At 36.9% G+C, this 21,641-nt stretch overlaps 1 protein-coding gene across 1 annotated transcript in view; it reads right to left on the reverse strand.

Annotated features, from left to right (window-relative positions):
- Positions 1–41: 41 nt before the first annotated feature.
- Positions 42–21,641, reverse strand: part of LOC113522818 (E3 ubiquitin-protein ligase UBR5) — a 32,736-nt gene continuing 11,136 nt past the window's right edge. The window contains exons 14-51 of the mRNA XM_052897643.1: positions 21,002–21,205; positions 20,376–20,487; positions 20,134–20,244; positions 19,343–19,490; positions 18,826–18,966; positions 18,320–18,545; positions 18,070–18,135; positions 17,406–17,578; positions 16,256–16,446; positions 15,449–15,597; positions 15,072–15,238; positions 14,575–14,820; positions 13,888–14,118; positions 13,539–13,717; positions 12,960–13,161; positions 12,597–12,775; positions 12,069–12,252; positions 11,169–11,326; positions 10,437–10,642; positions 9,633–9,798; positions 8,683–8,832; positions 7,512–7,630; positions 7,186–7,301; positions 6,955–7,100; positions 6,536–6,612; positions 6,186–6,307; positions 5,653–5,875; positions 4,797–4,985; positions 4,412–4,560; positions 4,131–4,260; positions 3,780–3,890; positions 3,541–3,703; positions 3,088–3,119; positions 2,809–3,011; positions 2,407–2,613; positions 1,896–2,043; positions 1,277–1,507; positions 42–1,060 (exon numbers count right to left, since the gene is read on the reverse strand). Coding sequence (XP_052753603.1) covers positions 848–1,060; positions 1,277–1,507; positions 1,896–2,043; positions 2,407–2,613; positions 2,809–3,011; positions 3,088–3,119; positions 3,541–3,703; positions 3,780–3,890; positions 4,131–4,260; positions 4,412–4,560; positions 4,797–4,985; positions 5,653–5,875; positions 6,186–6,307; positions 6,536–6,612; positions 6,955–7,100; positions 7,186–7,301; positions 7,512–7,630; positions 8,683–8,832; positions 9,633–9,798; positions 10,437–10,642; positions 11,169–11,326; positions 12,069–12,252; positions 12,597–12,775; positions 12,960–13,161; positions 13,539–13,717; positions 13,888–14,118; positions 14,575–14,820; positions 15,072–15,238; positions 15,449–15,597; positions 16,256–16,446; positions 17,406–17,578; positions 18,070–18,135; positions 18,320–18,545; positions 18,826–18,966; positions 19,343–19,490; positions 20,134–20,244; positions 20,376–20,487; positions 21,002–21,205 — 6,168 coding nt within the window. The 3' untranslated portion in view covers positions 42–847. The remainder of the gene's footprint in view (positions 1,061–1,276; positions 1,508–1,895; positions 2,044–2,406; positions 2,614–2,808; positions 3,012–3,087; positions 3,120–3,540; positions 3,704–3,779; positions 3,891–4,130; positions 4,261–4,411; positions 4,561–4,796; positions 4,986–5,652; positions 5,876–6,185; positions 6,308–6,535; positions 6,613–6,954; positions 7,101–7,185; positions 7,302–7,511; positions 7,631–8,682; positions 8,833–9,632; positions 9,799–10,436; positions 10,643–11,168; positions 11,327–12,068; positions 12,253–12,596; positions 12,776–12,959; positions 13,162–13,538; positions 13,718–13,887; positions 14,119–14,574; positions 14,821–15,071; positions 15,239–15,448; positions 15,598–16,255; positions 16,447–17,405; positions 17,579–18,069; positions 18,136–18,319; positions 18,546–18,825; positions 18,967–19,342; positions 19,491–20,133; positions 20,245–20,375; positions 20,488–21,001; positions 21,206–21,641) is intronic.

The following is a 21,641-nucleotide window of genomic DNA, read 5'->3' on the forward strand; positions in this document are numbered from 1 at the left end:
GGGGTTCTAAAAAGGTTTCAAAGTATAAAAACAACAGTACAAGCATTTTGAGAATTGTTTATTATGAACCATATCAATATAACTAATCAAAAGAAATCTAATTATAATAATCTTAATTGTAGATGTTGAGGCGCATAAATACTTCCTCTGATATCACAAAACCCACAATGCTCGGATCTTACGCCACTACCCAAGCTCTCAAACGTTACTGTAGAATACCCCATTATACTCTATTATCTTATATAATTTTAACTATATAACAAAGCTATATAAACAGTTACAGATATTCTTGAATATTTCAAATCACGCTGCCTTTATCTCCTGTTAAGCAAAGATGAAAATAAATAATCAAGGAGGCAATCAAATATGCTCTATTAAATTAGGCCCTTACTTCCATAGTATCAACAGAAAATTTTGTGAGGCTTTATTTAAAAAAAAAATGCTGTACAATAGCAATCCTGTGAGCTACGTTTAGTTTTCGATATAGCATTTAAATACTTATGGGCTATGTTTTTAATAGTTCAACTACTACTGTGTACTTGTGCAGACCTTCGTGTCGGTTTGTAGAAATAGAAAAAAAACTACTGCATATTTGAATATTAACTATTCAGTCAATTATACCCAATCATGCTTAGTCAATGATTTGTATAGTCTGATATAATATTTTTAATACAAAACATACACAGTTTTGTAGGTTTGTACTAAGTACTACAAGTTTATTACAACACAAGATGTTCATGAATCATTGTTGCAGAACAAATACGATCCTATTAAATCAACAAGATTTAAAAGCAGTCTTACATGAATGGGTTTAAAACCAAAGAATATACACAATGGCAGCGAGTATTTAGACGAAGCCGAAGTTCTTAGTTTTGATAGCGAGCAATAATTTGTGCTTAAGCACATGCCGCGACGAATAGAGTGGAATATAGAGCCGCGATATGCACGTGTTGGCGGTGGGCAGGTGAGCATCATCGGCAGGTCGAATTGTCACTGAAGGCATCGGCTGGAAACCTTCTTCGGATGCAGGCAGCGCGGGAGATCCAGTCCAGAAATACACCTAAAATGAAACATTATATATGTTACAAGGGATTTTCTATTTACAATGATGAAATAAATTCAGAAATAATGAAAATTTTATTAACATATTAAACATTTGATATCTGTAGTTTCAGTTCTGTATGTCTATATGCATTGTCATCTATTATAAAAACCAGTTTAAACAACGATGTTCATATTTTATTAGATAATTTATATAATGTAGGCTGTAACTTACTAAGTCTTGTCTTTCGAGATGAGTCATTTTATCTACTATGGCCCAGAGCCAACGCTTAAACCGCGCAAGGCGTTCCGGCGGCTCGCCGCTCTCGTCGTTAAAACTCGTATAGGAGACGAGTGCTGCTACGTTTATATCGCCCACACCATTCAAAAGAAGACGCAAGTCCTCTGCAGTCAAACCCTCCAGCGCCGACTCTGGTAACACGTCGAGTACGCCTACGCGCATTGCCTAATAAAAAAAAAAACATTGTTTAGGAAATTGTTAATAACGAAGACTAGCCACTTTATTTTTTGGAATATATCTTATTTAAGTCGATCTCCACGTGGTCCGCCCTGAAGACAAAAAGATCGTTACGTCCATGAGATGCAACATCCTGTCTTGATTTTTCCCTATGCAAATACTAATCGAAAGAAATCTCTATAGATTTATTTAGGATTGGTGTAAAAAGGGTTGATGGGATGAATCTTCGTTTTTTGGACCCATAGTACAATGTATTATATCCCAACATTACTTGGTAGAGCACGCTAATTTTGTCTCCCATTTATATCATATTTTTAGTAGATCAAGTAGTAGTATTTAATCAAATATATTATCCAAACACATATTACTACCATACCTCAAGTGCTTTCTCTTGCGAGAGCAGCATCCGGTGCTGTGCGTACTTGCGAACATAGTCATACACATTCAGTGCTGTCACTTCTAGTTCTCGTCCTCCAGGCACCAGTTCCACGCAACCACCTCCTTCCTCTTCGCACATTTCCAAGCTAAAATAGAATTATGCTTTAATTTTCAAAATTTTGTTTTATTTGTAAGAAAAACAAAATATGCTTTAATATGATACTTGCAGCATCTGTCAAATTTAAAACAATGTGTGATGAAAGAGTTTTATTACATTTTAAACAAACAGCTTGTTTCCCCATAGCTACAATGATGCGAACCCAAGAGAATTTAATTTGGTAACTACCAAATTAAATATTTGTAAATTCTCTTGGGTTCGTAAGATACAAACACAATTAACTAATTGTGTTTGTATGATCAAATTAAAAAATAAGTATAGAAAAATACGTAGCAAACAACATAGGAGGTTTAAAATTTACAAGAGCTGCAGAGAAATATTTAAAATTTACCTAAAGTTGAGATCAAGAGCTGCAAAGAGTGAATGGGAGTCGCCTGTCTCTGCATCAACCACGAGCTGTCTGAGACTTTCGTAGACAACAGGATCGAAAAATGCTAAGTCATGGAACCGCACTGGTCGGCCTAGGACATACTTCAGTACATGTCGATTCAAGAACATCGGACACAATTCGTTTTGTAGTAAACACAGCCCAATTATTCTGAAAAAAAAAAAATTAATTAGTATTCCCTCATATTAATTTATCTATATAATTTTTTATATAGAGAATTAACTATAGTGGCAATTTAGAACAAAAGAATCAAACTTTTGCCTTTGTGTTCATAAAATTTTAATTCATTCTCAGTGCTAAATGTAGTAAAGGGATTATAAAAGTCATATGAAATTGCAATCGTACCTGCCAACGTTTCTGAAAGCATTGATCCGCTCGGGCGTAGCGCGTCCCTGTCGCGGTGAGTAGTAGCCGCGCTTGCCGGGCGAGTAGAACAGCGGCGCCGCGTCGTCGGCGGCCGTCGCTGGCGTGGAAGGCCCTGCTCCTGCCGCTCCGCCGCCACTGCCGCCGCCGCCGCCTCCAGCGCCCGCGCTTCCAGCCCCACCGCGCTCCGATAGCGAGGCCCTGCTCCTGCCGCTCCGCCGCCACTGCCGCCGCCGCCGCCTCCGGCGCCCGCGCTTCCACACCGCGCTCCGATAGCGAAAACACATCCAAATCTGTGCACATTAAATATATTTTTATTGAACAAATGGAAATTGAATTGAGGTAATCCGTTCTAGAAGTGCCATGTCTAAACACTAAAGACGTTATGTTTCACTAACTAATCAAGCACAGATAGCTGAGGACAGAAACGAGTGGGATAAAGGTTGAACACTTACTTTACTTATACTTATAATATAATACATCATGCTTACTGTGATGCTTAAGGATGGCCTCTATGTTTTGACAATATTAAATCAATATTTCTTAGAATTATATCTAAGAAATATTACACAGTATTTAAGAAATACGTCTATTTGATCTGAAGCATTTTATTATTTCTGCTTACCCCAATAGAACTAATAATGTAAAATTCAAATACTATATAACATATATAATATGTATCTAAAACATAAACGAATAAATTCATAAACCCACCAAGTATTGCCTCAGAAGGATGCATAACAATGAGATCCATCGCTTCGCGCACTTTTTGCCGTAGCGCATCTTCACTAGCGAGCAGTACTAGCAGCTGCGCCGGTGTCAATTCTAGCAACATACCGGTTATTTTACCGGCGAAAGTTGGATGAAGTGAATGAACCTGTAAAAAAAACAATAACTTATAAAGTAAGCCGAGTACTGATTCTGTTATATAATAATATTGAAATCCCCATTACCTTAGGATATAATCGTTCACCGAGCTGAGCTTGATGAAGCGTGAGATGTTCGTTATGTCCTCCTCCCGGTCGATCTCCGCTGTATCCTGCGCCTTCGGTACCGGGTGCGGCCTGTGTTCGAGAATAAGACTAAGAAATTCGTCAAAAGGTAGTAAAAAGAATCTGTGAAATCATTAATAACATTAAGTGAAAACTCATTTAGTTTTTTATTTCACAAGTTAACACGATTTTCGTTTGACCATTACACATTACTGTCGGGTAATTAATGTATGGATTATAAAATTAGAGTATTACATACGAAATCGTTGTTGAACTACATATTTTGATGGCACTACTAGTGTGGCAATATACCTGTGGTGAGTAGGGCCTGGCGTCAACGCTGAGCAGCCGGCGCGGTTCGCGTGCTGCGGGCGGCCGCGGTGCCGGCCGACCCGGCGCTCGTCTCGCTGCTTCTTTCGATCGCGCTCGCCCCGCGCCGCTCCTGTTACACAAACACACACACACAATCATACATACAACATTCTGCATTAACATGCATTAAAGGTAGATCTGTAACAAGGGTCAAAATACGAAAGCCTCATAATCAAAAAAAGTTTAACCTGAATAAACTTTGGCATGAACAAAAATCTTACCGAGTTCCATTGTTGCCGCTAGCACTTCCACCAGTGTTGGCTCCCGAGGCGGTAGAGCCAGAAGTGCCATTTGTGCTGCTGCTTGGTGGTAGCAAACCACTACCCGTTGTCGGCTCCAACGGTGGTAGTTTTTCATTAGCAAGTAAGGCCTGTGTATATATATCATATTATCAATAAGAATTGCATTCAGAAAGACAAAGAAACTGCTCATAACATCTCAAAATAAAAACGCCTACAATATTTGCCGAGAAAATATAGATATCATAAGAGGGGTGAGTCTCAATCTCATTTTCAGGTCTTAAAAAACTACCATCGATTAATTAGAATATTCTGGATAGTTTGTTTCTACAGATTTACTTGCACTGAATAATCGTTGAATGTGTACCTCAGCGACGCTGGTGTAGAAGGAGCGTGCGACTCCGCTCCCCTCGCCGGGCTCGTCGCGGAAAGTGACTTTGACGCGGTTGACGGCGAGCGGCGGGTGTCCGCTATGCGCGCGCCGGTTTTGTCCAGCGAACGCGCTATTCAGCTCCGCGAATGTTTGTTGCAGCAATTTGGCGCGATCGCGTTCCATCTGGCGAACGAGATAACAAGTAGAATCATAAACACAATATCCTCTACAAAAGGTGGTCTACGAAAAACAATAATTTTCTTAACTTTTTTCAACAACTGTAAACAAACTATAAATGATTTTTTTCAATCACAAAAAATGTATTTACATTAAATTTTAATTATGTTTTAAATTACAAAAGTATCAAATAAATTCTGCTTCAGTTTATAATTTCAACAGACATTTTCCTATCAGCCTGGCAAGCATCGGCACCAATGTTACCACTGTACACACTAATTTCACGCAAAATATACCACAATCCGAAATATATTTATATCTATAATTCAATTTCATACTTAATATTAACTATTCACTGCTGAACATAGATTTCATCCTTGGGGGGTATTGCCAATGGTAGCCATGCTTGGCAGGTGGGGTAGCAAACGCGGTTAAGCTTTACTGATGTTTTAAAAGAATGCTGCTACCCATCCCTCGACCATTTTTTTATTTATTTATTTATTCATTAGTACAAATATATGTACATGGCCGACTTAATGCTAAAAGCATTCTCTCCCAGTCAACCATTAGTTCCTTTAGTCGTCTCTTACGACACCCACAAGAAAAGAAGGGGTGGCCTATTATATACTGGAACCACACGTCCTTTTACTTAATATAAACAACTCAAAAGTACCTTGTGCAAGGTTAAGTCTCTTTGCTGTGCATTTCTCAACTTCTCCATATCTCGGCGGAACTTCACTTCCTTGACAGGGAAACCGCCAAGCTCGGCGACGACTGAGCCGGGCTCTAGTCCGACATCCTCGGTGAACACTCGACCAAACAGATCGAGCGACAATCGCCAGCGGCCCAATAGCAAATCGTGAGACACAGATGCACCCAGCGATGGGCATGTACGCCTGTGGAAATTTATTATTTAATTAATCTTTTTAAAACCGATATGCATGTGTACATATACAGACTAATTAAAAAAAAATAGAAATACCCATTACATTTTTGCATCAATTCCAAACTAAGTAATATTTTATGAATTCACTTTATACTTTTTATTACAATGATAAAAAAAAGTTTAAATTAGAATCACTAAAATATTGTAGTCATAAAATTATTATGCGTTGTAAATAGAAATATTTTATTGCAGCAAAACCGTTATAATTTCGTCATAATTATATATCAACACCAATATTTTTTAAATGGAAATAAACTCACGGTTGTACTGATGGTGTCAGCGGCGGCAGAAGTGGTGGCGGAGGTAAGCCTGTAGTCTCGACAGTAACGTGTGCAGATATTTCTTGTGATTCAAGAGGGTCGGCCGCGCTCAATAATTCACCCTGTTGATCCATAAACATACGCAATTAACTCATAATTATTAATCTACTATTACAATGATCATATCAAACATAATTACATCCTTTTTTAAAGATTAAATGAGATAAAACTATAACATAGAAACAGTCCCTTAAAACTTTATTGCATCGTAATAAAGATTAATTCCAAATGTAGAAGTAGGGTACTAATTTTGATAATAAAAAGTCCCCCAAATAAGTGGAGTGACTTACAGCACGTACAATAACGCTCTTGCCAGGACTGCGCGAGGACGAAGCACGAGGCTCCGCCACAGCGCTACTGCTGGGACCTGCAACAACTATAAAGTGTTATTATTTGAACATTGAATAAAAAGTTATAAATGAAGTTTGTACGATATATCAACTATTCTTCTTTTATATATAAAAGAATATGAAACATAACAATTTACCTATTCTTTGAAAAGAGTAAAAAATTGAATTTCTGAAATACACTTATAAAATATGTTCCAATTACCAAATACTATCTAACAAATTATTTGTATCCATTACCAAAAGATATTCTAAATAAAATATTATATTACATGGAGCAAAAATTACAAAGGTTGTATTCTAAAAATTAGGAATTTATAATAATGAATTAATAATGTAAGTACTCTTTCAAAGCTAATTACCTGGAGAAGGCGTAGCTAAAGTCTGCTGGTGCGGCGCTTCAATAATAGAGCACGCGGTATTGACGAGCGTATGAAACTCCGAGGGTTGCTGGTTCAAATCCTGCAGAGAACTGTTGCCAGCTGACATTGTCACCGAGTGTGGATGTCTATAACAAGTATAGGTATATGTAGAGACAGCAATTGGAGTAAATAGCGTTCAAAATTAAACCTTCAACATAAATTAATTGGTACCTGTGATGCTTTTTCCGTGATATCTGCCGAGCTTCATTCGAGTCTGAATCAGATAAATATTCTCCATCTGTGTCTATGTCCATTTTTGTTGTCGTATCCTTTGTGCATGAAAGATCCTAAAATAATATGTAAATTATAAGTCAAATGATAAATATCCATGATTATATGTTTATAAAATACCCAATTTCAATATTTAATTAAAAAAATAATATGTTTATTTGATTTTCTTTGGAAAGTACGATATATAAGTCTAAAAACCATTTAGATATTTTCCTATTTCTGTATATAAAATATTGTCTGTTATATCGACATCGCGATATTCTTACCTGTGGCTCGTCCCTGGTCAGTGTGTGTGAGTGTGCTGGCGGCGCAGAAGCGGGCCGAGCAGGCGGTGACCACCCGCGCTCAGTGCTGCGGGTCGATAAGCCCAACCGCCGTGGCACCACTGTGGATACAATCAGCAGTATAATACATCATTGTGAACATACTCAAAGGATTATTTATTTATTTAGACACAGCTACAGTAATACAATTTAAAATTAATTCATTTTAAGAAGCTTTATAATTGTTAAGCACAGCGATAACTTATTTATAATAACTCATTTAATTTTAATATATATTTCATCAGGTGGGGGGAAAGGGATTATTTTAGAACAGTCCCACTAACAATAGGAATATAAATGTGAATGTAAAAAGGATTTTTTTCCCCGCTTAGCCTCGCATTTGGGCCATTGTGCGTATGAGTCATGGCTAGTGCAGCCAACCTAGCTCCGCCCAGAAGCGCAGAAGCTTCCTGGGTTCTTCACAGGCCTCACGGAACGACCTCACCGTTCCGAGGATTTCTAAACGTTGATAGGCCACAGCCTTACTACATTCCAGGATTACGTGAGCAGCCGCACTAACAATAGGAAGGATATCTCCTAACAATATACCCTCCTATCAGGTAAAACTAAGTGGCCCTGCCTAGACAACAAACAAACAGTCTACAAACCATCGATCAATTAACCTGACTTCATCCTAACTGCCTCATCAGCGTATACTCATAGCACAGATACATTTTTATTACATTTTCATCTATTAAATAAATAACCCATGAATGTTCCACTGTTCGGTATGGATATCCTCATAGGAAGATGTAAACAACTATTACCACCTTGGACTAATTTACTAATTTGGTACAAGGTTTCACTTGGAATTTTCTTCATATAATCATCCATTATATTAGCCTTGAACTGTCCACTATTAAATATAGGCCTCCCTTATTGAGAAGGGTTTGCCAATAATTGTCATGTTTGACAGACAGGTGGCATCCAAAGTTTGGTAATGTTTTAAGAGGGATGTCATTACCCATCCCTTAATAATTAAATTCCTTTAGTCGCCTCTTGGAACACCCATGATAAAGAAGAGGTGGCCCATTGTATGCCAGTACTACACGTGTTTTGTTTACTTGTACTTAATAACTGTAAAATAAACCTTGCGAGTGTACAAGATGAGTACCTTCAAGCGGGTTATTGACGCCGGGCGGAGCATCCCCAGAGGCGGGCACGGTAACAGGTTGGCGCGGCATGCCGAATAGTTCCTCGCGCCGCGCGTTGGGTTGCAGCAGTTGAGGTTGATCCGCTAGCGGCAAGGCCTCTTGCATTGTCACTAAATGATTTAATATATGTATATAACATATACTCACGGAAATAAGCACTTCACATTTGATTCCAATATTTAAAGAACTTTTACTAATCCTTAATAGTTTAATCAATTGTAACAAGGAGAATTACATAGGCTACTTTTTATTAGTCAGTGAGCTTATCCCGGTTATTCGGACGAAGTCACGGGTAAAAACTAATTTTAACATATAAAATTTACGATGATCGAATATGCTGATCTCCAAAACTATTTATCCGATTTTTTGTAACAAAGAAAATTCGTAAATGGATGTTGTTTGCTTACATGAGAGACAGGACAGTTTTTATACTGATATGAAAGTGGAAAAGCAAAGTTGGTCTGGATAGCTAATAAAATATATAATCATCATCATCTTAGCTATTATCTGTCCACTGCTGAATATACGCCTCCCCCATAGACTGCCATAAGGAACAGTCCTGAGTCATCTGCATCCACTAACATCCTACAATGCATTTGAGTCGTCATTTCATAGTAAAATATATAAAAGTAACAACTTTAAAAAATGCTGAGAGCATTAATAACACTGTAAGCTTTGATAGCACAGAGGCATTAGTTGACTATTGCCATTATGATGTATTAATACCCGAGATGCCTAAATATTACCAACCATATTTGAATAAAGCATAGTAGAGGGTGAACCCATGAATGAACAAATATAAAGAATAATAAAGACAACTTCTTGATTACTTCAGGATACCATCATTTAAGCAGAATAATATAATTGTCCTATAGTATTTTAGCTCGACTACGTAAAAAATAGTACTAACTGTTAAATGGGTCTGGTGGTGGGCATCCTAAACACAGTGTAGAGTCAGATCTTTGGAAAAATGCATGAGCTCGACCGCGAGCGCCATCACCCTCGTTGTCCGATTCCACGGCGGCTCCTCCACCTACTACCATTTCTTCATCACCCTCTTCATTTTCATTTTCGTCCTATAATATATATAGTATATTAAATATCATCTTAAATAATTCAGCATAAATTCCAAACTAATTATTTTGATTTAAAAACTAAATTACTAATCTGGTTTTAATAATTTTTCTAAGGGAACAATCTTTTATTAATAAGTATACTTATAATTATATAATTGAGTGAGTTATGAATCTAAATATATATTAATATTTTATGATATAATCTTTGATAGTTCACTCTTATATTGGTTTATAGCTTAATTGAAACAAAACTAAAAAAGAATTGTATTAAAAATAAATTTCTTAACACAGATTACTGTTTATGTCTGTCTGATTATTTAAAAATTATTCTGCCAATAAATAAAAATGTTGACCATGCAATATAATTCTTACTAAGCTGTCCCTGAAAATTTGGATTTTGATGACAAAAATGTATTAAATTTTGAAGCAAAGTGCGAAGTAAAAGCAAAAATTTTAATAGTAGGTTTATATGCAACACATTCTATGATTAATGTTTAAGTTTACTAACAGAGCAAGCACTTTTTTACATTGAAAATTTTTCAATTGTTTTAAAGATTTGAAAATTATTTGCAATATGATACACTTAGTTTGTTCAGTCCCTAACAAAATGAAAGAGCAACATAAGAGTCGCCGGTTACCGATGGCCAGAGGTGGTGGTGGTGGTGGTGCGGCTGCGGCTGCGCGGCGCGCATGTAGTAGACGAGCGCGTCGAGCACGTAAGCGACGTGCTTGAGCGCGGCCACGTCCAGCACCGGCAGCTGCTCCGCGTGCTCGGCGCTGTGCGCGCGCAGCAGCGACAGGCAGTACGCCAGGAACTCGCGCCGGGCGCTGCCCGCCTCCACGCCTGACACACCGCGCAAATACAATAGTAATAGGACACTTAGAAACCCGTTGTACACAAATCATAATAAGATTTCTATTCTATAACTGTGTTATGCAATGTAAATCCTATTATGATTTGGTTAAAGTGGGCTTTTTAACCCCTATAACTGACTCGTCACCATAAAGTGACGTCTTAACTATCAAACTCAATTTTACAAGTAAAATATTTGTAAAATTTAGATAAATATAACACAATGTACAAAAGTAAAACTTTTGCTTTGCTTCAATTTGGAATAGAATACAAGTTGGCAAACTAACTGCTGGAAAATGGTAATTACCATGTATATAGTACACATGGATAGAAATTATGAATTCCAAATATTAAAAACTAGATATTATGCCCTAGTAGCCAGATTTGCTAAAATCAAGAACTTTATTTAGTAGAAAGAGTAGATCTTTATTTTACAGTAGTTGTGAATGAATTACCAATTGACCAGACCAATATTTACAGAATAATATTTAGATTTGATTAATATGTGATAACATACCTTGTTCGCGATCTCTCGACCTAGGTCCTTCTGAAAAACCGATAATACGAGTTGCAGGCGAAGTGAAGGACGTAGTGCGTCTGGCAGCGGGAACACTAGCGCGACTGCTGTCCGTGCTTGCATTTCCCGCATTGTTTGAAGTCAGAGAGGCGCCAAATCTATATAATGTGCATGAATGTATATGATAACATTATACTGGAGTATTAATATATTACAACCTTATGTTGACTATGATATATAACTAACAGTAAACTACTATTCACACGAATAAGACAATTATATTCACCACAAGTATCATATTGAGGAAGGTAATTATTAAGTGTAAAGGAAATATCCTGAATTTTAGTATTACATGTTGTTATAATATTAAATTTAAGTAACAGAGTATCCTTTTGAAGAAAAAAATTGAAACGATAGATAATAAGCATAGCTGACCATACCAGAGGGAGACTTTGTACAAAGGTCGTTTGCTTGGGTACCTCTGTCCCATTTGTGTTTCAACCGTAATACAGTTGTGTTTGCATGCCTGTGTTTCAGTTTGAAGGGTGGGATATGGTGTGAATTTACAGGGTAAAGAGGAATAACATCTGAATCCTCAGGAATGGCAACGCATGGGGAGTATCATGGGCGTAACAGTATACTCTATTATGACCATTGTACTGTTCACGTCTATAGGCGACGGTTACCACTTTCCATCAGGTGGGCCATCAGCTTGTTTGCCATTCTAAGTTGTATAAAAAAAAAAGCTGATAATATGAAATCGAGTTGCACCATACATTGTGAAAATAATAATTATTCAAGAGATATACTCGCAACTGTAAAGTTAGATAGGATAGGCAGAGGCTTTTGTCAATACCTCATTTTATAATCACATTATTCACATCATTGTTCTTAAATTACCTCAGTTGTGCCTCTGTCGCGTCCATAACAGTGACAAGCCAGTCCCAAGTAGGCTTCAGTTGTCTCTCGAGATAACATTGCAAACGCAGCGCCTCCCTGTACGACAGTCTCTCAACACGCGGTAAGGGCAGAGTCAAACGCTCGAACTCCCATATGAGATCAGCTATTTGACGAATGACAATACCTAGAAAAAACATCAAACGTAAATAAATACATATACAAATCTTGTAAATCTACTAATATAACAATTGATAATGTGTGTGTGAGTGGTGCATTTTAGCAAAATATTCACACAATTATTATAACGACCCCAATATTTGTATCAAATATATGTGGTAGGTGCTGTGTATTAACAGTTTTAGTTTTTGAGGACGTCAAAGGAAAATTTCATTTCACCAATATTTTTTTTTGTTAGGCTATATCATCGCCTACTAATCTGTTCAGAGATTTTGATTCTTCTTTTAGCAATTATCAAATTTCATTTTAAATAGAATTATTATTATGAATAAATAGTCAAGTGTGCGTTACCAAAGGCTCTCGCCAAACAAGAAGCGGTCGTGGAGGTGGAGTGTGGGTCGTGGGCGCCGGCAGCAGCGGCGGCGGCCGAGCGGCGCAACGTGGCGGGATCGATGAATACAAGCGAAGAGCCGCCCGACAGGCGAACACCGCTCGCGCTGCTACTCGCGCCGCGGCTCGGCTCCCGGTTGCTGCACACATTTGTATATGTTTACAATTTTTGTTTTATTATCACCGCTAAAATGTAAAAAGAGGACGTATCTCGACAAATTAAAAACTTGGCTCAAGTGTGCTATCTTTTGTTATTATTAGCTTTTTAATATAAAATGAAGTATCCAGTTCTAAATTACTTGTTTAATTTTATTAAAAAATTACCGTATAGCCCACTGCATAGAGTGGGGCGCGAGGTTAGGACGTGACGGCGGTGCGGTGCGTCTCTCTAGCGGTTCGCCGTCGTGTAGTGGCGGCTCGGCCTCACCATCCTGCTCGTCCGTCTCGCCAGCTTCAGAGTCCTCGTCCTCCGGCTGCGTAGAGTCGCCGCTTTCGTCTTCCGGGTATAGCAACAGCGACGCTATGCCTGTTGCGGTGCATCGGATTATTGAAGAAATAACGTGTGGCGCTTAAGGTAAAAGTTAAGATTTCAGTAAAATTTAGTTTAGAACCATGTTAGTGAAACAGGAGCGAGTCTTATCCAAGCAAGAATTGTATATATATATATATATATATATATATATATATATATATATATATATATATATATATATATATATATATATATATATATATATATATATGTTAAAATATAATTAAAAAAGAGGGTTGACGTCAGGCAGGTGGCCAGTCGTAAAACTAAAAACCAAGTCTTTTTGTAATATAGACAAAATCATATTACACCGACCCCAAATTATTGGGATAAGGGTAAGAAGATGATGATGATAATAAAAAAAAACTTACCAGCATCAGAACCTTGAGTAGCCCCAGTTTGTACACTACGCTGTGCAGACTCAGCATTGTCTTGATCATCAGAATCACTTTCAGTCTCGACTTCTGCTAGTAAATCCAATTCACTTTCACTTTCGCCGCCTTCTGCACGTTCTGTACCGTTTTCTACCACCACATGCTGTTCTTGAGCTCTGCACATTATAATAATGTCTATTAACAAAAACATACAGAGGACGAAAAGAACATTAATATTAATATAATAACTAAATTGTTAATATAGTCTTACAAAAGGTGGATTTCATACTATGAGCATTCTATATTAATGGTAAATTTTGAAGAGATAGTATATATTAATTTTAACCTGTCGCTTATAACATCATCATGATGCTGAGCGTCAGCTGGTGGAACAGGGGCTGGAACGTTTGGCTCATCGGTCTCTGAGGCGTCGTCATCCCCTCCTAAGGCTTCACCAGCAACATCATCTGCATACTCTGTCGCGACGGGGGTCGAAGACCTGTCCGGAACTAATGTTGAACTACCCATCGATGTGCCGCCTGCCGCGGCACCACGCCCTCCGTTTGCATTAGACTCCCTGAAATAATACGAATTTTTTAGGAACTATTTTACAATAATTAAAGATTGTATCCCATAAAGTGTCTCATAAACAAAAAAAAAAACAAAACCAGTTATTTCGATCTAAAAACTAAACTACTGAACCGATTTCGATAAAACTTTTATGGGACCAATCTACTAGTACATCCTTTCAGTTAAAAATAATAATTTTCGAAATCAGTTTACAACTAACGAAGGAATAAAATAACAAATATAAAAAAAAATATAATCAAATTAAGAACATCTTTTTGATTTCTGTTGAAAGCAGACATATTAATTTTCACAATAAATTCACAGTACAATAAATTTAGATTTGGAAGGTCTTTTTCAGATGTTATTTTTTTTTTTAATTACTAATAACGGGTTTCGTATGGACAAAATCCAGAATGATATAAATTTCTAAATGTTATTATATTTCCAGTATAAGCATACATACCTGCGTGTATGCGCAAGCCGTGAATGTCCAGTGGAAAGTGGCTCCACTCCAAATAAATCTTCACTGCCAGTGACGAGTTCACCGTAAGTAGTGGCGAGAGGAAATGGTGCGGTAGGGCGAACGACGCCGAGCCTCACCGGGGCCAAGAGAGCGTCTGCCGCCTCCACTAGTTCCTCCACTGCGAGGGTCACGAGTGCAGCGAATGCTCGTCGACAGCGGACGAGTGATGAAGTTATAGTCAATGGTCTGTTGGAAAAACATTAAAATAATGACATTCCATTTAAACTTGACTTTTGCATTGTCATGATAATACATCAGAGTGAAGGATTTCAAGTTTGGTAACTAATTTTTATAATGTTGCAGATATACATAATATAGTAGACTTGATTACTTATATCAATATAAAAACTTATTAAATTCAGAACTAATTTCCACATTTTCTTATATTTTTATAATAAAATCTATGATAAATAAATATGAGCAATGGCAATACATACCCTTTCTTCTTAGCAGCGCCCGGGGCCATTTCAACACTGAATATAACGTATATCCTAACAACAGATCTCACGAATCGACGCGCCACCTCGCGAGCGCGCTCCGCCCGTCCCGGTATTGAGTCATTCTGTTGTTCTTGATTCAGGGTGTTCAGTAATATATCTAGAGTCTGTTACAAATACAAACATAGCTTTTAATATGCAAAAATTATTTTAATAAAAATATTATGCGCACGTTAATTGTAATTTTAATTAAATGTTATAATAAATTTTATTACACTGTGTTTATTACTAAATTGTTGAAGCCAATTTACATGACAAATTTAATATAGGTACATAATGCAAATAAAGCTAAAGTTGTAACAGTAATATATACAGACCTCGTTGGTGCACTTAACGATAAGCGCATGCGTAAACTTGTCTAGGAGCGTGGTGCCGGACTGGTGCGGCGGCGGACTGCCGGGCCGCGTCTCTGTTTCTCCACCACTTGCGCCACACATCACCGCTGCCTCCACCGAAGACCAGTCGCCTGCCATATAATACAATACCACACATACCATGTAAGGACACTCTAAACAACTCTCCTAGAATCCCTCAATGAACATGTCTAGATTGAGTAATGAGCCTAATTGTTAAGTAAGAGGTTGGAATATGCCAAAGGTGTTGGGCCACTGGTTATTATTCCTTACATTATAGTTCCTTAGTTTCTTAGACTGATGTGGTAACATCACACATCTGTGAAAACATAGCCTTACACCATAATCAGCAGATCTTCCAAACAATATGAGAAAGTAACAATTATATATAAAATTCGGTTACGGGGTTTCCTAGTTTTTATACCACTGAGGTGACAAACAAGCATACGGCCCACCTGCTGGTAAACAATGATCGTAGCCTATAAACGACTGCCACACCAGGTGCATCACGCGCGCGTTATCGATCCTGAAGAAACTTCTTTACCCTTTTTTTTAAGTCCCACTTTTAGGGTACATATTTTATTCAGGAACATTAATTTCTATATTTTTAGATTTAATTTGAGCATATTTATTCAAAGAATAATATATATGAGTATACACGAGTATATATATACCCAAGCATGCATGTAATAAACTGTCACCATCAATAAATTATTACAATAAGCATATTTTGTGACATGTAAATTATGTTAAAACACACTACAAACATACCCAGCAAATGCATGAGCGCTCGTCTTGCGAATCGCGGCGGTTCGAGATCGTGATCGGGAGCATCCACCTCGGCGTCAGAACCGGGCTGCTTACGTGGTCCGCGGCCCCGGCCACCGCCAGCGCGGAACTGACGCTGCTCCACTGCCTGTCGACCCACTGTCTGTACCAGGAACAGCAGGATGGACTCCCCTCTAAACAATATGTTGCCATATTATTATCAGAACTGTATGGTGTTTACATTACATTTCTGTAGTCAGCAATTTTACGCAACCGAATCAGCCATCAAACATCAAACACATCGCGTGCGTTAATCATTATTATCATCAATACATATAATAAAATAGTAACTGATCGCTGCCTGTACATGGAAGATATATAAGAAATACTATTATAGGGAAATTTTATGAACACAATAGAACCCAAAACAATGATTTTTAGAATTTTTATCTGTTTGTCTGTACATTTGTGCACGCTAATCTCAAAAACTATTTAACCGATTTGAATGCGTTTTTCACTAGTGTGTTGCGATTTGCTAACACTTAACATTTAGTGTTTGTTTTATTTCAATCAGTTCATAAATAAAAAAGTTATACAATCCAAAGATTCACATATAAAATGCTATAAAATAACAGAGGAGTTGAATTGGCTGAAACTTTATGAAGGTAATAAGTACGTAATTATTATTTAAGTATATAATACAATATAAACCGTATTCACGAAGGGCCCCAATGGGAATGATATATGGGAACTATATAGTTAGAAGCAGGCAATACTGCGAGGAATGGCTAGTTTTAAACATTTTTATAATTAAATCATATTTTAACACATCTGGCATTTTATTAAGTCACAATGAGTGTACCTATACATTCTTTAAGTCCTTCGAGCCGAACATATATATTAATCTATGAATATTTTACATTTGCACATGTTTCATGACTAGACTAGACATTACTTAGCATAATATAAATTTTTAAATAATCTATTATAAAGAATACATGGAGATAAAAAATATATGCGAGGCAAGATGCTGTGACGCAAAGCAATAAACGCCCCCTGAAAAAGACTTCCGAATGAAGTCGAAACAATTGTCGGAAAAGACAAAAAAAAGTTCATTAATCTCACGTATTTATACAGACAAAAAAAAATATACCTCGAATTGAAATGTGTCGCAAGTTGAGTATCTCTAGCGAGCCTAGCGAGTAGATCGAATCGCGCGGCTCCATTACCGCCAACCAGTGCCTTGCAGCGACACTTTTCCCAACAATCGCAATACGCAGTGGGCGATGTCTGTTTCTGTTTACAATCGTGACCTTTGTGGCAAACCTACAACAGCAAATTTCATTATACATATACAGATTTGTCCTTTAAAATAATTAATAGGTCTTTTATGAGAGAGAATGGGGATTAAATGTTATAATAAGATATCGAGGGATATTTTGGATCTACCTTTTAATAAATTGAAAACTGCAATTAAAAAAAAAAACACTTATTGACAAAGCCTGTTACACATTAAAGGATCACTTGAATGACAAATGTGCATGGTGTTAGTCAATCATGCATAGGCTTGTTAATGACCATATAATTTTAAACATAGTAAATTTAATTAAATACACATAATGTTAAAAGAGATTTAAAAGAGTAACCTACTACAAGAAACTCAATAGTTACTTAATAGATAACAAAATTAGAACCCTAGATTTATAAAAAATGACGATTTAAAAGTGGTTGTAAATAAGTCTATTGGAATAAAGATGATTTAAATTTGATTTAAGACATCTACACTTTTAAATCCTGTTTTATAAAAAAGTTATTACCTTCGCGCATTCAGTGCAGCAACACAGAGATCCAGTAAGTCCACAAGTCTTACATTCAAATATGTCCTATAAAAAAAAATATTATGTAAAAATATTTCACCTTTTTTCAAGTAAAACAACATTCTTTTATAACTTTTTTTTTTTTTACTTTTTTATTTTAATTCAGTCATCCCATTTGTTATATTATAAATGTTCAAATTAATATATTCTTTTACATAATCCTGTATTATTTACACAAAAACATATTTACCTGGTTAATGTGTTCTTGTCCAGTCCAAGTAAAGCTGCATGTGTCATTGCAGCATAACACAAACAATGGTGAGTGGTCAGGGTGGGCGTTAGGTGGGAAGATGGCCACCGATCGTTGGGTTTCGTCTACGTCAGGGCAAGCGCGGATCGCGTCCAGAAGGACCAAAGCTGCACGGTATGCGCGCTCTGATACCGCCGCCATCAAAGGCGTTTGTCCCATACCATCCCTAATAAAAAAAAAAAATAATAATATATATTTTTTTATTTATGATTGTATCTTTAAAAAAAAATAAAGAATGATATAGATTACTAACTTTACATAGGCAAATAATACAGCAATACCACCAATTGTTGCCAGAAATAATTAGATTATTAAGTTTATATATATTTCTAACAACAATTATTAATAATTTACGGCCTTTTAATTTACAAGGCTTATACAATAAGAATTGCCTGTGTAACCACACCTTTATAATTTTAAAGCTATGCAATAAATATGGGCCTTACTTAGAAGTAAGCAGTTGCATCATGTAGGGTTGTAGCACGGTACTTTCACAGAGTGCACGTAGGGCTGCTAGCGCATTGCCGCGTCGCTCAGCAGGATCGGCACTCACTGCACCGCCGCCGTTGTTACTGCCGCTCACTTTGCTATTAAGAAAAAAAAAATTAACAACCAACAATCTATAAATAATTGAATTCACCGTGACAGGAAGCAACTGATCCGACTATCCTAACGGAGATCAGAGTTATGTTGTTTGTGTTTATTTCTATATAATTTATCTATTCTGTATAATCAGCTTTGCTACTTGAAGATAGTCCAACTAATTTTGAACTTAATAAAAGTCCTTAATCATGTTCTAATATATTAAGTAGCAACAAACATTGAAGACTTTTTTCTTACGAAAAAAAAAATACTGAGTGAGTATTTATGACAAAGGCAATATACAGTAATCATTTATTAATTAGTAATATATTGAATGTGTTTCCATGTGCAACATAACTAATTATTGACACTATCACTTACCCATTATTTGTAAGTCCCATCAAACTATCTTCATCCCCAGATGCTTCGAAGGACTCAGGTGGCCATGCTAATGCAGGCACCGTCTCCTCGGAGCTGGCGCCGCTACCGCCCGTACTGCCTGCTAAATTCGGCATTGAAGGATTTTCCACTAAACACGAGAAATGCATACTCATATCAATTGATACACATATCAATAGATACATTAAGCAGGACCTCAATTCTGCTAATTAGCAAAGAGAAATTAAATGTTTTGATCAACAATAACCATTAGATATCTCATCAAAGATGTTTAAAATTCAGTAAGACGATGCCATCTTTAAGTTCTGTGTGAGTTAATGCGGCATCATTTTGTGCTAACATATTTGAATTGTATCTTAGTTCATAAGACTATTCAGTTAAGATTGTAGATCAACTTACAATCTGTTAGTTGTGTTTTAACTATGTGTGCGCCTCTTTTAAATGAAATTTAGATGTAGTTCAAATGTATAATTACATAAAGATAGTTAAATACATTTTTGAAATATTGTTACCTAATTTAGACTATTAGATATCCAATGTTTTTTAATATTTTTTCCCCCCCGGAATTCCAGAAATGTGACATTTATACCTTATTAATGAATAAAATACAAAATATGACACAACATTATTACAATCTCACTGAAATGCAATTGCATACCAATTATCTTTTATTATAATACAAAATTTATAGTTAAAAATAGACATTTGAAATAAATATAGCATAATTATAGCATAATTGAGGCCGATTTGCTTATACAATTAATTGTGCATACCTATGTCAGGTTCCTTATTGGATGTTGGTGCACACATATGCACACAAGCATGCAATATGTTCCTATTGCCATCACAACGCTCTTGAAGTATCGACAGAATCTGTTGTTGTTCTGTAAAAATAAATTAAAATTAATTTAAAAAATGCAATTGGCAAATGCGCTGTCGGTGACAAATGTAGATTTAAATCCACAAAACATTAAAATGGTAAAAAAGCTACATATATGTATTGCATAAAACATACTGCTGACGTCGGACTCCAGCTGGTGTAACAGTTGACGCACGCCTTCCAGGTCGCAGCGTAGTACTCGCGGCATCATAAGTTGAGGTTCCGGGACCAATATAATGAGCGCCACCTAAGTATTAAAAATCTTTACTTATTGCAGTTAAAATAAGTATTACGGTAAAACACTTTTACATTTACAACATTGAGAGTGATGCTATGATATATAATAGTAGTCAACGAACTTGTATAGTACTTTTCTCAAATCAATGCGCGGTAGTCAAAAACACAATTTTATTTTACTTTTTTAAGTTCAATGACAATGATACAAGTGTATTTGAAGTTCGAAATTTAAATAAAACCATCATGATGCATTCCATTTTTAATTTACTAACTTTTAGTTAATATTGAAAGCTCAACATTTTTTGTCTATCAACCCATGTACCTTTGGGAAAATAATTCAGTTTTACACAGAGAACCCTCCCTTAAAAGGAGCATAAGAACTTTACCTTGTATATTTTATGCAATCATCATTATCTATTTAAAAGATATCGTTCAGTATTATTTGAATCATTTAAAAAGCGAACACGAAAACAATGTGGGTTCCGAGCGGCGGTATAGGATGCGTAGTGCGCGTGGAGGCGTACCTGCGACTTGAGCGCGCTGTGCGAGTGCGCGGCGTGCGCGGAGTGCGCGTGCGAGTGCGGGTGCAGCGGCAGCGCGTGCGCGGCCAGCGCGCGCGCCGGCGGCAGGTTGAGCGGCGGCGGCTCGCGCACCATGCCCACGCAGTCGCGCGACACCGGGTACAGCGCGCCATTGCCGTCCACCATCACCACCACCGGCTCGCTACCCTGTTGCCCAGCACAATACACATTGTTACACTACTAGTCGTTACGCACGACCTCGTCCGCGTAACCGTGATGGATCGGTAGACCAGACTTAAAAGTAACCATTGCCCCTCTCCAAGCCATATCATTATTATCGTATCATCATTATCATGATACTGATGATTTGTATAATTAAAATTTATAATATTGGTAAATAAGAAGGGACTATGGAACAAAGCACAACAATATTACCCTACAAAGCTGTCAGCCAGAATTGTGGTTGGTCATATACAATTCAATAGTGATTTTTATATTCTAGCTTATATATTCCTTATATTATAGCTCTGGTTATGTATGGAAGAGTATGAAAATAGATAATAATATAGGTACATATGGTAAAAATGTGTAAACAGTAGTGTGTGAGCAAGTTGATGTGAAAAAAGTCGGTCTTAGAAAGAGT

This window comes from Galleria mellonella, unplaced genomic scaffold (genome assembly GCF_026898425.1).
Source record: "Galleria mellonella isolate WM207_F2 unplaced genomic scaffold, CSIRO_AGI_GalMel_v1 utg38, whole genome shotgun sequence".
In the NCBI taxonomy this organism is placed as follows: domain Eukaryota; kingdom Metazoa; phylum Arthropoda; class Insecta; order Lepidoptera; family Pyralidae; genus Galleria; species Galleria mellonella.